At 33.6% G+C, this 13729-nt stretch overlaps 1 protein-coding gene across 1 annotated transcript in view; it reads right to left on the minus strand.

Annotated features, from left to right (window-relative positions):
- Window positions 1–602: 602 nt before the first annotated feature.
- LOC129221541 (ligand-gated ion channel 4-like) overlaps window positions 603–13729 on the minus strand; it is a 131404-nt gene continuing 118277 nt past the window's right edge. The window contains exons 9-10 of the mRNA XM_054856033.1: window positions 11193–11477; window positions 603–3117 (exon numbers count right to left, since the gene is read on the minus strand). Of these exons, the coding sequence (XP_054712008.1) occupies window positions 3034–3117; window positions 11193–11477 (369 nt within the window). The 3' untranslated portion in view covers window positions 603–3033. The remainder of the gene's footprint in view (window positions 3118–11192; window positions 11478–13729) is intronic.

Below are 13729 nucleotides of genomic sequence, written 5' to 3' on the forward strand. Positions count from 1 at the left end.
TTTCTGTACATACTTGCATAGATTTGAGTTTTTCCCTGTAGAAATTTAGTGAATAATAAACTAATTCTCGGACAAATAGTCAATCCATAAGGATGATGCCAATGATACTACACAAGCACACTCGCAAAATTCAATGAGTTCGTATTTACAGCTAGGTAGTACTTATCGTTTCTCGTATGCCAACGTGGAAAAACATATCGATTATAATCGCCACTTTTTTTTTTTTTCATGAGACAATGTTTGTAGCTGTGTTGCAGATACCAGCGTGTCAAAAATTGTAAAACGACATCGAAAAGTGTAAACGTCGAATCTGTGAGCACATGATGATAATACCCGTGAGCTGTGCTACATTGATGTAGTTAGTGCACACATGATTTAAAAAAAGCACATATAAAGCGTTCTACATGTCTTGCTAGAAAATGGGAAATCCCTACATTTGTTCATGACATGAACGAATAAGGTATACATTCAAAGGTGCCCAACCTGTTTTTTTATTAAAAGGCCGCCCCACATTTATTAAGAGGAATCTGACGGACCAGGACACATAAAATTTAAATACACAAATTTGATTTTTTTTTCTTCCCGCTCTTTACAGGGTTAGATGTAGTAAAGGAAATAAAAATTACAAACCAAGAATTGTTGTCATCAATTATTACATGCTTGTTTTATCTAAATCATCCGTCTTTTAGATATATCAATTTCTGACCATTTGGCTCCAACTTTGCTACAATCATTCTTAGTACCAAATGAGGATGATCGGTTGTTTTGGTTTGGAAGTTACCAGAACATAGTTTTCGAGCATATTAACGGACCTCATGACTCAGCTTCGCTGGCTCCAGGTTGGACATCACTGGTGTACAGAATTTGTAGCGATGAATGAAAGTATACTGATAAGATGTACAGAATTTGCAACGGTAACAGAAGTATATTGATTACTGATATGGGGTGCAGAAATCATGCTGACGAATAAAAGAGTTTTGAGAATTTATAAAGTGTACAGAATTTGTACTGGGAAAGAAAAGTATATTAATTCTAAAAAATTCTTCATTCCAACCAGACATTTATTTTTAATTGAGTAAATTAATGATGTGATTTCAAGTTCACTTTTCACGAAATAAATTTCAAAAAAGGAAAAATTAAATTCAGTGCTAAAAATGGTTTGTGCTGGAAAAAAGTTAAACTGCTTGCATTTTTCCTATTTTTTTTCTTCTTGAACAAAGTGTCAAATGTTACGTAATGTCCCTTAAGAAGCGATATAAGATATGTAAAATAAAACTTTCATAACCATTAATGGAATTTTCTCACATACAACCAAAATATTCAAAGCAATAGGCTTTGGATAAAACATTCTAATACAATGAACAACGATTAGTGAAGGTTTGTTTCGAATATGGTGGTTTTTAAAGTTTAAATAACCAAAAGTGTTTCACATACTACTCATGCTGCATACGCTCACAGAGCACATAACCTAACTTTGCCCCGAGCGTTGAAGTACTTTTGGCTTAGAGGCAAAGCAAGTACAATACAAATACAAATACAAAAGTGACGACCAGCAACAGGCTCTGGGCCCAGCAAGACTGGTCCTAGTCAATTTATAATCCCCAGTGAAGATCAATGGCCCTCTTAAAACTATCTACTCCCTTGCTCATTACCACCTCTTCCGGTAAGATGTTCCAAGGTTCCACTACCCTGCTATAATAATAATTTTTCCTAATATCCATGTTAGCTTGAGATTTAAATAGCTTAAAACAATAACCCCTTGTCCTGTTTTTAGTGCTAAACTTCAGCCCCGTAACATCTTTCATTTTAATAAACTTAAACAACTGAATCATGTCCCCTCGGTCTCATCTTTGCTCAAGACTGTACATTTTCAGCCTTCTAAGCCTGGAATCATAGTCTAAATGAGAAAGTCCATTTATTAGCCTTGTAGCCCGTCTTTGAACCCTTTCCAATACATTAATATATTTCTTAAAATAAGGAGACCAAAACTGAACAGCATATACTCCAAATGAGGTCTTACCAAACTTCTATATAAACACTGGGTCATCATCACAAAGGTCCGTAAACTATAACCCAACACGGAAAGTTACACCGTGTGGGGTTTTGATCCCTGTACCTTCGTCATAGTAACCCAGTGCTTTACTTCTAAGCCAAAAGTAGCTTATTAAGGCTCGTGGGCAAAGTTGGGTTATGTTCTCTCTGAGTGTACGCCATTTGTTTTTATTATACTCAGATAAAAAAGACAGGAAGAAAACCTTTTAATAAATTTGAAAACTAGCAGAAAGTCTTTAAAAATAATGTTTTTTTTTTCTTTCTGTACAAAACAGAATTTCTTGTAAATTTGGTAAAGTTGTTTTGTTGTAATATTTGTATAGAATTTTTTATTTATTTATTTTTTATTAAAGCGACCTATATAAAAGACCTAAAACAACTTACTTTAAAGTCCTAAAAGTGAAATGGAAAAGAAATGCATTTTAAAAAGTATAAGTGACTAAATAAATTTGCAATTATAAGATTCTCACTTTTGAACTTGGTAGGAGAAGTCGAAAATTGAGAGTTTGCATAGCTTTCTATTTTAATTAAAAAAATTAATTCTCAAAAACATTCGAAACTGATCCTTTTCCTTTTAATATATCTATTCGAAATAAACAATTTTTTTTCATTAATATCGTGCGTAACAGTAATAAATACTCCGTCATCCGTTTGGATAAAGAGATTAAAAAAAAAAAGTGATCCCTTTACAACTATTCTAACGAATCGCGGCAATTCTTTTTTGGGGGGTTACGGTTACGCCACTCTACCGGACACCGCCATTTTGTTCGTTCCTTTTTACGTGAGACCATGTTTTCCTTCCACCCCATTGATTCCGTGTGGCATCATGCTCCCCTTTTGCCCTCGGGGTAGATTCGTCAAAAAGTCTTTGTACGGTGGGATTTTCCCCCTTATTCTATTTGCGGTGCTCCTTTCCACCGTCAGATAGCGTCCGGTATGTTCCATTTTTTTTAATGTACTTTTTATTTCACAGAGTTCCACTCAGAGAGGCGCAAAAACGAACAGCATCGCAGCCGATAGCAGCGCCCCACTCAGGAATAATATCAGGAGCAGACGATCCGTCACCTGTAAAGGAAGGAAAAAGAACATTTGAAAGAAAATGGCAAACAAAATGCTCTAGGGACAGAAAGGAGAATTGCAGTTCTTTCCAGAAACAGATGAAAATTATGTTCAAAATAGGAATAACACTTTGTTAGATACCACAGCAAAATGTCGAATTTTAGTGAATAAACTAAAGTAATCACAATAAGAAGATTATTTTTTGTTTTTCAGTATACCCGTAGTTAGATTATTATTAATAAAACAAGGCAGATTCCTTTATATTAAAATCAGCTTAAGGACTGAAATGCTGTTTTTAAATTGGGAATACTGCACAGAAGACAAAACTTACACGAGGGAGATAATTTCGAGAACTGAGCAGAAAGTTTAAACCACGTAAAAGTATTAATGTAGCAGGTGGTGAGGCGTCTAGTTAGTTAAATATTTCACAGATGGTGTGATACTGAAATGAATTCTTTGCATATAGCGCTTTCCTATTTATGAAATTATTTAATTATTTCCAACTTTATCAACATCGTAAGAGACTAATTCCTGCCTTAAGAATTCATATGAATTCGAAGGTTTCTTAAAGACATTTCACTTAATATGTAATGTCAGTTAGAGTCATGACCCTCGCATTCAGCAAACAAAAATTTGTTAGAGTATTTTTTGTCCACAGAGTGGTGTTGTTAGAGTGGTTAGGCGTAGTCGCCTTGCGTCCAAAGGCGTAGGTTTAAACCTGGTATCAGTTGGTAGATTTTCAAAACGCAGAAAATTGACAGTGTCCATGTGCTACGATATTGCGGCGTGTGAAAGAGCCCTCTAGTACACGCTTGACTTTGAGCGCTATTGATATAATTAAATTTATCAGACAGTTACGTATCGAGGAGAGCACAGGGCTTTCTCTCACGTGGTGAAACTCGAGGTTAAAATTTTCGTTGTAATGGCGGCTGCCAATAGGGGTGCAACATGAAAGAACGGATGTTATACGAACGATCGCACTGCGTCTGCAAAAGGTAAAGTCTCAATTTAAGAAAGGAAATTTATTGAAGCCAATTTCATTAGAACGAAACTTATGATCTTTATAAGCTGCAAGTAACCAGCCCAAGCTCGGGTTATGGCAAAACTACAACCAAGTACCAAACTGCTAGTTCACTCCACTCCACACACGGTTTGGTTTGTAAGACTCTTGCGCCATAAAACCCAATACGGCCAACCAACTAGGTAACAGTATCCAGCCGTAGAAGGGTAAATCCTACTCTTCTCTGAAAATTACAACACTAATATAGTAAAAGGCAACATTGTGATTTTCGTAATAACTCCAGTTGCCTAAGTGTACCTCGGATCTCTACAAAGTGCATCTTTTTTCTTTGTGTCAAGGTAAACTTCTTGATCATCTACTGAAAAATTCTTACCATATCGTCGTCGCCTCAGAGCAAGTGTAATACATCTGATTTCAGAAATAAGTGTAAGATATATTACTGTTGTTCTAAGGCGACGATATTGAGTTTAGGTCTAGTCCCATTTTCAGGGTTCATAAAAGAGTTTTAGTTTTTCCCGAGGGAAAAGGGATCTAAATTCTAGAATAACGGCAGCCCTGCTTTTTACGCACATCTAAAACAATACATTATAAGTTACTTAATTCACTCTAAAAAAGAATCGATATTCTGTGCTATAACGCAAAAAAAAAAAAAAAAAAAAAAAATCAGCACGAAAAAACCTTTGTTGCATGACATAACTTTTCAACACATAGTATTTCAAATTTTCAACTTTGCTATAAGTAATTCATCTACAAAACGAACTACGGTGTAAATATGCAAACTGTAAGTGTAATGAAGTGTAATGCTGCCAAGTCATTGAGAGTAAAGCAAAAAATAAAAATGTAGAACCGAGTTACACTTATGTCCCGAAGTACACCACTTTCCCTTACAGATAGAAGGGTGCTTCTAGGACTTTTGTTTGTACCTCGAGTCACCTTGTCCTGTGTTGTCCACATTGCAATGCAAACGGGGCAAGATTTATTCTGTTTTTACTTCTGGCATCAGGTATCAGGTGATAGCACAACTATTTAAAATGCACAACAAAGCTTAGGGGAGACTGGGGATACTTGATCCCTGGGGATACATAATCCCATAGCCAAAAATGTACCAAAATCATTAAATACAGATTTGAAGCCTGAGAATTATGTTGAAGTTATTACATAAATTTGGCAACACTTTTTTTTCGGCCATTTTATTTTAGCTCAAGAAATGATTTTCTGAATGTGTCAAGGGAATTTTTTTTAGGAAAGCATTCTGAAGTTTACATTATTCAATATATACAACTTAAAAAAAAATACTGACGTGTAATGTTAAAGTATAGACAGTCTTTTATAATTGAGACATACTTTTAATAAATTATCACTGATTGTTAATAACATAACAAGTACGTTTTTGAAAATTGCATATTAGGGATACTTGATTCCTTCGTTTAGAGGGATACATGATCCCAGGGATCAAGTATCCATATGACAATATAAACACAATGAAAACAATATAACTGTTGGACTGTTGCTTACTTAGTTGACATTAACTCTGAACATTCAAAACCATATTAACATAATAAAATTTATCATAGTATGAATGACAGATTTATATAATCACTGCAGTAAATATGATGCTAAACAATAAAAATATCAGTTCGCACTTGTAACCCATATAACACCTCAAACATCTAAACATAAACTAACTCTACTGATAAATTATGTTCTGATCAGCCAAATGAGCTTGAACAAGTTGAAATAGATATCAAATCCTTAATTGAGTGAAAAAAAAAAAAAAAAAAAGATTTTGCTATCGTTAGATTTACATCAGAAAAGTTAGTTGCCAATTATGTAGACCCATTAACGGATAGAATGCTAAGTTAGATTTCTAGAGTTTGAAATAAGTTTTCTATAGAGAAAAGGTGACTTGCTTAATCAATTTATTTTTCCTGAAAAATTGATAAAAATGTAGTAAATGAGAATGAATGTGTTAATTTGCGCGCATCCAGATGGTTTGAGCTAAACTTTAAGAACAACAAAAAACGAATTGTTCGCATTTGACTTTTCAGGTTTTGAAAATATATGCTAGACTTTCTATTCTTTTCTATAAGTATGCTGATACTTGCATTTTTCATCCCTCTTTTTTAAAATTAATTCAATTGATAAAACTCTTAATTTTACTAAAGAAGCAAAAAAGTTGATTTTTGTGCTTGTCGTCCTGTTTTTTTTTTTTTGATTTGTTGTTAATTTGAGTGTCATTACGCTACTTTTAAAAAAATTGTTAGTTTTATTTATGAAATATATTGTTCACAATTGTATTAGAAAATAAGTTACTGATCAAAATCATCATAAGTTCCTTTAAGTTGTGTGCATTTTTTTTTTTTTTTTTTGCAAATGTCCTAGTGCAATTTAAAACAATGTTATTTTGTGTTAATTTTATTATAGTTCAATAAGAAAAAGTTAGAACTAGTGTTGTTTTTTAGAAACATTATGTAGAAAACTAAAATCCGTAAATAAAACTGATCTAACGAAAAGTTTATGCATTCTCTCAGTGGAATCAAGTATCCCCATGAAGGGATCATGTGTCTCTTGATGTGAGGATACATGATCCTTTTATAAAGTTATTGAAAAAAATTATTTTACCAAAACTATCTATTTAATTTCAACTAAAAAAAATACTGTCAGATGGAGGGAAAAGTTACCTTTCTTCACGTACTTTTTTGAAATAAAATAAAAGGTTAAAAAACTGAAACTCGACTACGGCAAAAAGCACTAAAATGTAAAAAAACAAGGTAAGTGTTGTTTGATCTCATCGTCCTATTGAGCAAATCCAGTAATTTGATAGGTTAGATATTCCTACTTATTTAGTTATGTTGAAATCCTCTGTCACCTTCACATTAATAACATTATAATTCAATTCAAATGCCGTCGTCGTCCGTTCTCAACTAGTTTTTTTTTTTTTTTTTTCAACTAATACAGAATTAGCACTGACCAGTATTAGCTACCAGTTTGTTTCGCACTCTTGGCTTCCTTAAGAGGTTTTCCATCTCCAGCTCAGTCACTCCTATGCCGGGCTGATGAGTGCTAATAAGCACAAAGCTACAGTCCTCGGCTGGAATTGACTGATCTGGCGGTGTATTTCATGTACTTCTGCATTAGCCCTGGCTATAGGGCGGTAACTTATTGCAGAGTTAACAGCTGAACATCTTGAATAGGTTAAGTGAAAAACCTCATTTTGTTTGGATTTATTACGTTCTGTAACTTGAACCACCCCAGGTAAAGTACCTCCTGTGCAAGTTATGTATTCAAGCCAGTCCGAGGTACGTCATATTTACTAAACTGAAATTTAACGTTCTGAAAATGTAATAAGGCAAGCGAGAAATATTATATCATGCAAATAAATATCGATGCAAATAAATATAATATAAAAACTATTTCTAAGGAGATAATCCCTAATTTTTCAACTAATTTCTAGCACCTAGTTTCTAAATTGCAAAAGAACTTAGTAAATTTATTTATTATTAAACGTAAGACAGCAGTGTCTGACACTGTGCTCGTACATTAGCTTGGGTATTTTCCAGTTTTTTACGTGAATTAGGAAATATATTAGGCATTGTTTTACAATGGGGATCCATTGTTTATGAGAATTTTCTAAACTCAAAAAAGTCACAAAATAATGAAGTGAACAAGTAGAGTTATTTGTTTACCTTTCTAAACAGTTTAATAATGATCTGAAATAAATTAAAACCTTTCGAGAATTTTCAAATAAGTGAAGGCTTCTACAGTAGACACATGCAGGTCTACTCACTTGCTTTCAAACGTTGCATGTGATAGCTGTAATTCAATAAGTGACCTTTTAATAATTTGCATTTTTTATCTGCTAAGGCAATCAATTTTAGTCATGGCTCAAGATGCACTACGGAGTTAAGCACAATGCTGTGGTGTACCTTGGATCCCTTTACATAGTTTAAAAATTAAGAAAAAAAAAACATATTTTGTTTTCAAAATTCCTGATTTTGATTTGGAGAAAATTGGAATGATAAAACCATTATAGTAGAAACTATTTCCGCCATAAAATATAATAAGTAATTACGATCTTAGAAAATATTTCTATAGTTGGTTCCAAAGTACACCACCTATTGCCAGACTGCTGATTTTGGGATCTCAAAAAGCGCGAAAAGAGCCCAGGTTCAAAATCCCAACTGTGAGTTTCTGGGTTCAAAAGCAAATTTATTGAAAGAAAGGATTTTCTTGAGTCGGGGAAATACATGCTTGGCACGCATAAATGCATGCAATCGAAAATTACCATATTGTATATTTCGGCTGATATATTAAAAAGACATTATATAATCCCCAATTAGAGTGACTTCAAGCATCACCTGGTCGGCGGGATAAAATAGCAATCTCATCAAGCCTACGTAAAACAAACTTAACCTTCTGCTGCCCAAATTATTATTTTCTGTACAAAATAATATTGATACGTACAGAACGATCGTTAAAGAATTTTGTAGGGGAACGTGGAGAAAAGTGAACTAGCGGGGCAAAGTGAAGTCTATTCCAGTCAGGAAAAAAATACCGTCGAAGATTAAAGCATTTGGTAATATAAGCGATTTTAAAAATTTGGTACTCATATTGTAACATTTTGCTTTAGTTCAAAAGAGTGGCGCGCACAGCAATTTTTTAAGGGGAGGGTCCAGAGTTAAAACTCCCATTTACATATAATACCCCAATAAACCGTCAAACATATTCACTTGATTTTTATCGATTCTCGATAACAAAAGACAGTAAAAAAAATTATTAAATAAATAATTAGTGCTAATTAATAATAAAATATTAATAAAAAATACTTAATTAAATTACCAGAAAGCAAAACAGTTAATGCATTTATTTTTCTCATTATTTTAAAATGAAAACAGCGAAGCAAATTCAAGTAAAGAAGCACCAAGTCTGAAGACCAAGAAAAATCTCATTTTAATAACTAATTACGAAACTAAAAATATGATTATTTCACTGTATTCACTTACAGTCACCAGTCTGCCTCTGTAGGCTTACAAAATATCGTAGAATAAAAGCTAGTTTTCCAGTTCGTTTTTCGACTTTACTTGTAACTTCCTCTGTGTGTGATGGTGACAATTCTTGTACTCATCTCAGGGCAAGAACACATTAAACGTTCATAATACACAGTGCTCCTTAAGTGTCGAATGTGCAATTCCTTTAATAAGATAAGTGCACATTTAAACAAAACTGTTTTAACGATAGAAGTTTCTTTTTTCACTTATTAGAACTGAAATTATTGTTTTTTTTTTGTTTGGAAATATTTTACGTAGAAAATACATAGAATCAGAATTAATCGGAAAAAAAATGCAAAAGCTATGGGAGGGGTCCGGACCCCCTGGAACCCTCCCTTGTGTGCGCCACTTATTTTTCTTACAATAAAATGATAAAGTTCTTGCTATCAACATTTAAATATTAATTGAGACCTCCTTATATTAAATGCAATATTAATTTAGTTAATATTAAGCTTCCTTGTATTTTAAATTAATTGTTCAATTAGTGAAGTACATGAGGGGCAAAGTGGAATAGTTTGTTTCATTTATTAACTCAATCATTAAAAATAAATTACTTTTGTTTTAATTTATTAATTAATTCATTTGCATTCCTTCATTTAAGTATTCACGCATTTGTTCATTCATTCTCTTATTTTCTCATTCATTCACTCTTTTACTCGCTCATTTATTTTTCTTCATATATTAATTGATTTATTCATTTAATTATTCGTTTATTGTTTCATAATCTTTTCCTTAATGCACTCAGCTTTTTAGTTATTGTTTCTTTTCATCAAAAATATGTTTTATATTCAAATAGAAAATATTTCATTAGAAAAATATTGTATTTTTCACTTTGCCCCATGAAAAAAAAAGGTGTAAATTTTCCACTTTTTTTTTGAAGACTCAAATTAACTGCCAAAAAAAAAAAAAAAAAAAAAAATCTGTTTCAACGCAAGTTTTATTATAAAATACAATGTTATTTCTTTGTGTACTGTAATTTTCAAAATAAATTTCCGATTTGTTTACATTGAAAAACCTCATTCATCTTAACCATTTCACTTTGCCCCACATTCCCCTACTTGACCCATATAAGGTGGATTTTTGTTAATTTTATTTATTTATTTTTAAAGTTTTAAAAATAAATTTGTGACTCTGTGACTGAAATATTTATTTGTGACTAAATGTAAAGCAGCCATATTGCACCACTCAAGTCACACTGGTCAACAAAGGAATAACGCTCCTATTGAAAATTAAATGATGAAATTTGATGTGACCTCAGAGAAAAAGTGGGTAGTAGAGGGTTAAAACATGAAAAGAGGTTTCTGTGTGTAACCTCCATTCCACGCAAAAAAAAAAAAAAAGTTTTGACTTCTTGAGTTCAAATTATGTTTTCGCAATCACGAATTGCGATAGGATCGTAATCGTATAGTTTTTTGTTTCTACTAATGGCTCCAATAACAATCATAATTCAATCGTTTATTTCAAAAATCAGTCAAACGAAAAAATTTCAGATTTTAGGAAAACATTAAGAACCATATCAAATTATTCAATGAGGATTTGAACGATTTTTTATTGAAAAAAAAAGTATCCCTAAATAGGTATTGCTTTCAGTTTAAAACATTGTAATCCTTTTGAAAATTTCTAAAGCGAAGGCAAAGAGGCTTTTTTGAAATTTTAGGCTTTGTCGCCTAAAATTTCACTGGTCTTTGAAATAAACGGTTCAACTGCGAAAACCATAGTTTGAATTCAAGATGCAAGAATTTGATCGGATAGATTCCAAAGGCAAATGGAAGAAGTTCAGATGCCCATGGAAGTTATAAACATTAAAAAAAAAATGAAAGGAATCGGAATTCAATGAAGTCAAGAGGGAACAATGAGCAATTTGTGATTGCTCAAGAAAAAGAAAAGAAAAGAAAACATAAAACAAAACCAAAACAAAGTAAAACAAAAAGTAAAATAAAATGAAAACAAATAGAGTTGAGACTCCGGTCAATCTCGGGTTAGTCAGTCTCACTTTCAGTCCTAGGACCCACCTGTGCGATCTTCCGCCACTCCTGGCGCGCCGCCTCCTTTCCCTCCATTTCCAGGTCCCGGGCCTCGTTCCTCTCCAGGGTCTCGTGCACGCGGTCGAGCACGCGCAGGAACCGCCTCTCGAACTCGTCGGAGGAGCGCTCCCCGCCGCCGCCCCCGCTCCGGCGGCGCAGGAGCTGCGGCGACGAGCTGTAGCGCTCGATGGGTGGGCCGCCGCCGCCGCCGCCCGCGTTGCCGCCGGGAGCGGCACGCCGCTTGCCTCGACGCCTGTCCTCCTCATCAGCCTCCTGCAACGAGTCAAAAATCATTTTGTCGCATTTTTTAAGCCAGAAACCTTAATTAACTTAAATGTGGGATTAGTCTCGAACTTGTCAGTTGAACTTTTTACAGGGGGGGGGGGGGAGGAATATGCATTTTTCTACTTTAGCACGTGTACTAGCGCAGCCAGAATTATCACCTACGTGCAAGGGTTAGTCAAAACCATAACACTCCTTACATGCATAAAAATTTACATACTAGATTGGAAACGAGCTGATGTGTGCATTACATTTCTTTTTACTCCAATTTAATGTCATTTCCCCATTATTGGCAATTTTAATGTGATTCAATAGTTTACTCGCTAAATATCATCAACAGTGGCCAAATTGAAACAGATAAAAAAAATCGCCAAATTTCTCGCCAAGTTGGCGACAAAACTTGGCGACCAAAAGACTGGCGATATATCGCCGTCAGCCAAATTATAAAACCACTTGAGTTTACATCGAAATTAACAATAATTTCCTCCCAAAAAGGGGCAAAAGACCCCTTTAGAAACAGCTGAATGCAACCAAAAGGGGAGTTGCACAATTAGACCCCACTAGGAGTCTACGTACCAAATTTCAACTTTCTAGGACTTACCGTTCTTGAGTTATGCGACATACATACGCACATCCGCACATACGCACATACAGACGTCACGAGAAAATTCGTTGTAATTAACTCGGGAATCATCAAAATGGATATTTTGCGTGTCTATACGTTTTTAGGCACTTATCCACGTGTGGTCGAGTAGAAAAAAAAAAAAAAAACTCAATATTCATTCAGGGGATAGTAAAATGGAAATTAAGGTCGATTTTTGAGTGAAATTCTTTTTTGCGAATACAATATCCTGTTTTGTAAAAGGAAGTAAAAATGACTTAAAGCCAAGGTTTTTTGGACTCTTCCTCTCTTCAGTGCTGAGCCCCTGCCTCATTGTACGTACAGTGTGGACTATACGATGGGCGAAATTTTAAGATCTTAAATATTCAAATAAACAACTTTCATCGACGAATGTATGGTTTATGGTCAACATTTAAATCTAAAGATACTAGACGGCACAGAAGTTGGTGTTTGTCGGGAAACACCTACTTCGGGACCATATAGGGAGAAAGGAGGCACATGTGAACATGATATGTTTTACTAATATAACGTCAAGCAAAAAATCTTTAAAAATTCTCAAGTATTGGCAGTACCTGCCCTACTTTTTAACCAAATTTTTAGAGCAAGGAGTTAGTTCATGCTCCTGTGGTGACAGTTTCTTTGTTTTAGCAGATGATGATGTATTTTTATCACTGTCTTTTTCGTGTAAAAACATATTTTAAACTAACTAATTAGCTAAATTTAATTACTGCAAATCATTATATGAACATTCACGTAAATTTATAGCAATGTTTAAATTTTGTAATTAAATTAATAATTCTTTATTTTTGAAAATTAGTTCTAAGGTAGATGACGGGGCTCTTATGAACACAACATCTAGGGGCACATGTTAACAGTTACCATATCCTCTCCGCTGTAAAAATTTTAGTATAGGCTTACTAAAAGTGTTAAAAGAGATAGACTATAATTATTATTTTGTTGCAATCAATTTGTAAATTTATTGTTAATTATTATTACATAATTAGTAATTGTTTATTTTATTATTTTTTATTTTTTTTAATTCTTTAATTGCTAAATAGTTGGCCAAAAATTTAGAAGTATATAATATTTGCCAGGAAAATAAAGATAAAATATTTTTCTAAAAACTGAAGTATAGAATAATTTTAAAATTCATCATATTCTGCATTAAGCTTAAACACACTATTTAACAAAAATAAACTTGACATTACACTGTTATAACCAGGGTTTCCAGAAGAGTGAAAATATTCCCTCTAAGGTGAAAGCATAGTACCTGAAGGTGCAATGCAAGCTAGAAAATAGAGCAGAGGAGCCGAAACAGCATGCAATCACAAAAAATACTCATTGCGCATGCGCTTTTGCCTTAGACATACATTCAACCACCTCAATATGGCGGACAAATGATGATTGCGTTTGTGTGTCTTTCACATTGAATGAAGTACACTATTGGATTTAAACACAATTTTTCTTGGATTAACTATCCGAAATTACAAGTAAGTACAGCTTTTGATCACTTTGCAGCTTTTAGGGCTTTCAAACATAGTTAAGTGGTTAAAAGTGCATTTATTGCTTTTTAGTTACCGTTACTACCGTGAAATTTCCATCATTCAAAACGCTACTAAAA

This window comes from Uloborus diversus, chromosome 4 (genome assembly GCF_026930045.1).
Source record: "Uloborus diversus isolate 005 chromosome 4, Udiv.v.3.1, whole genome shotgun sequence".
In the NCBI taxonomy this organism is placed as follows: Eukaryota; Metazoa; Arthropoda; class Arachnida; order Araneae; family Uloboridae; genus Uloborus; species Uloborus diversus.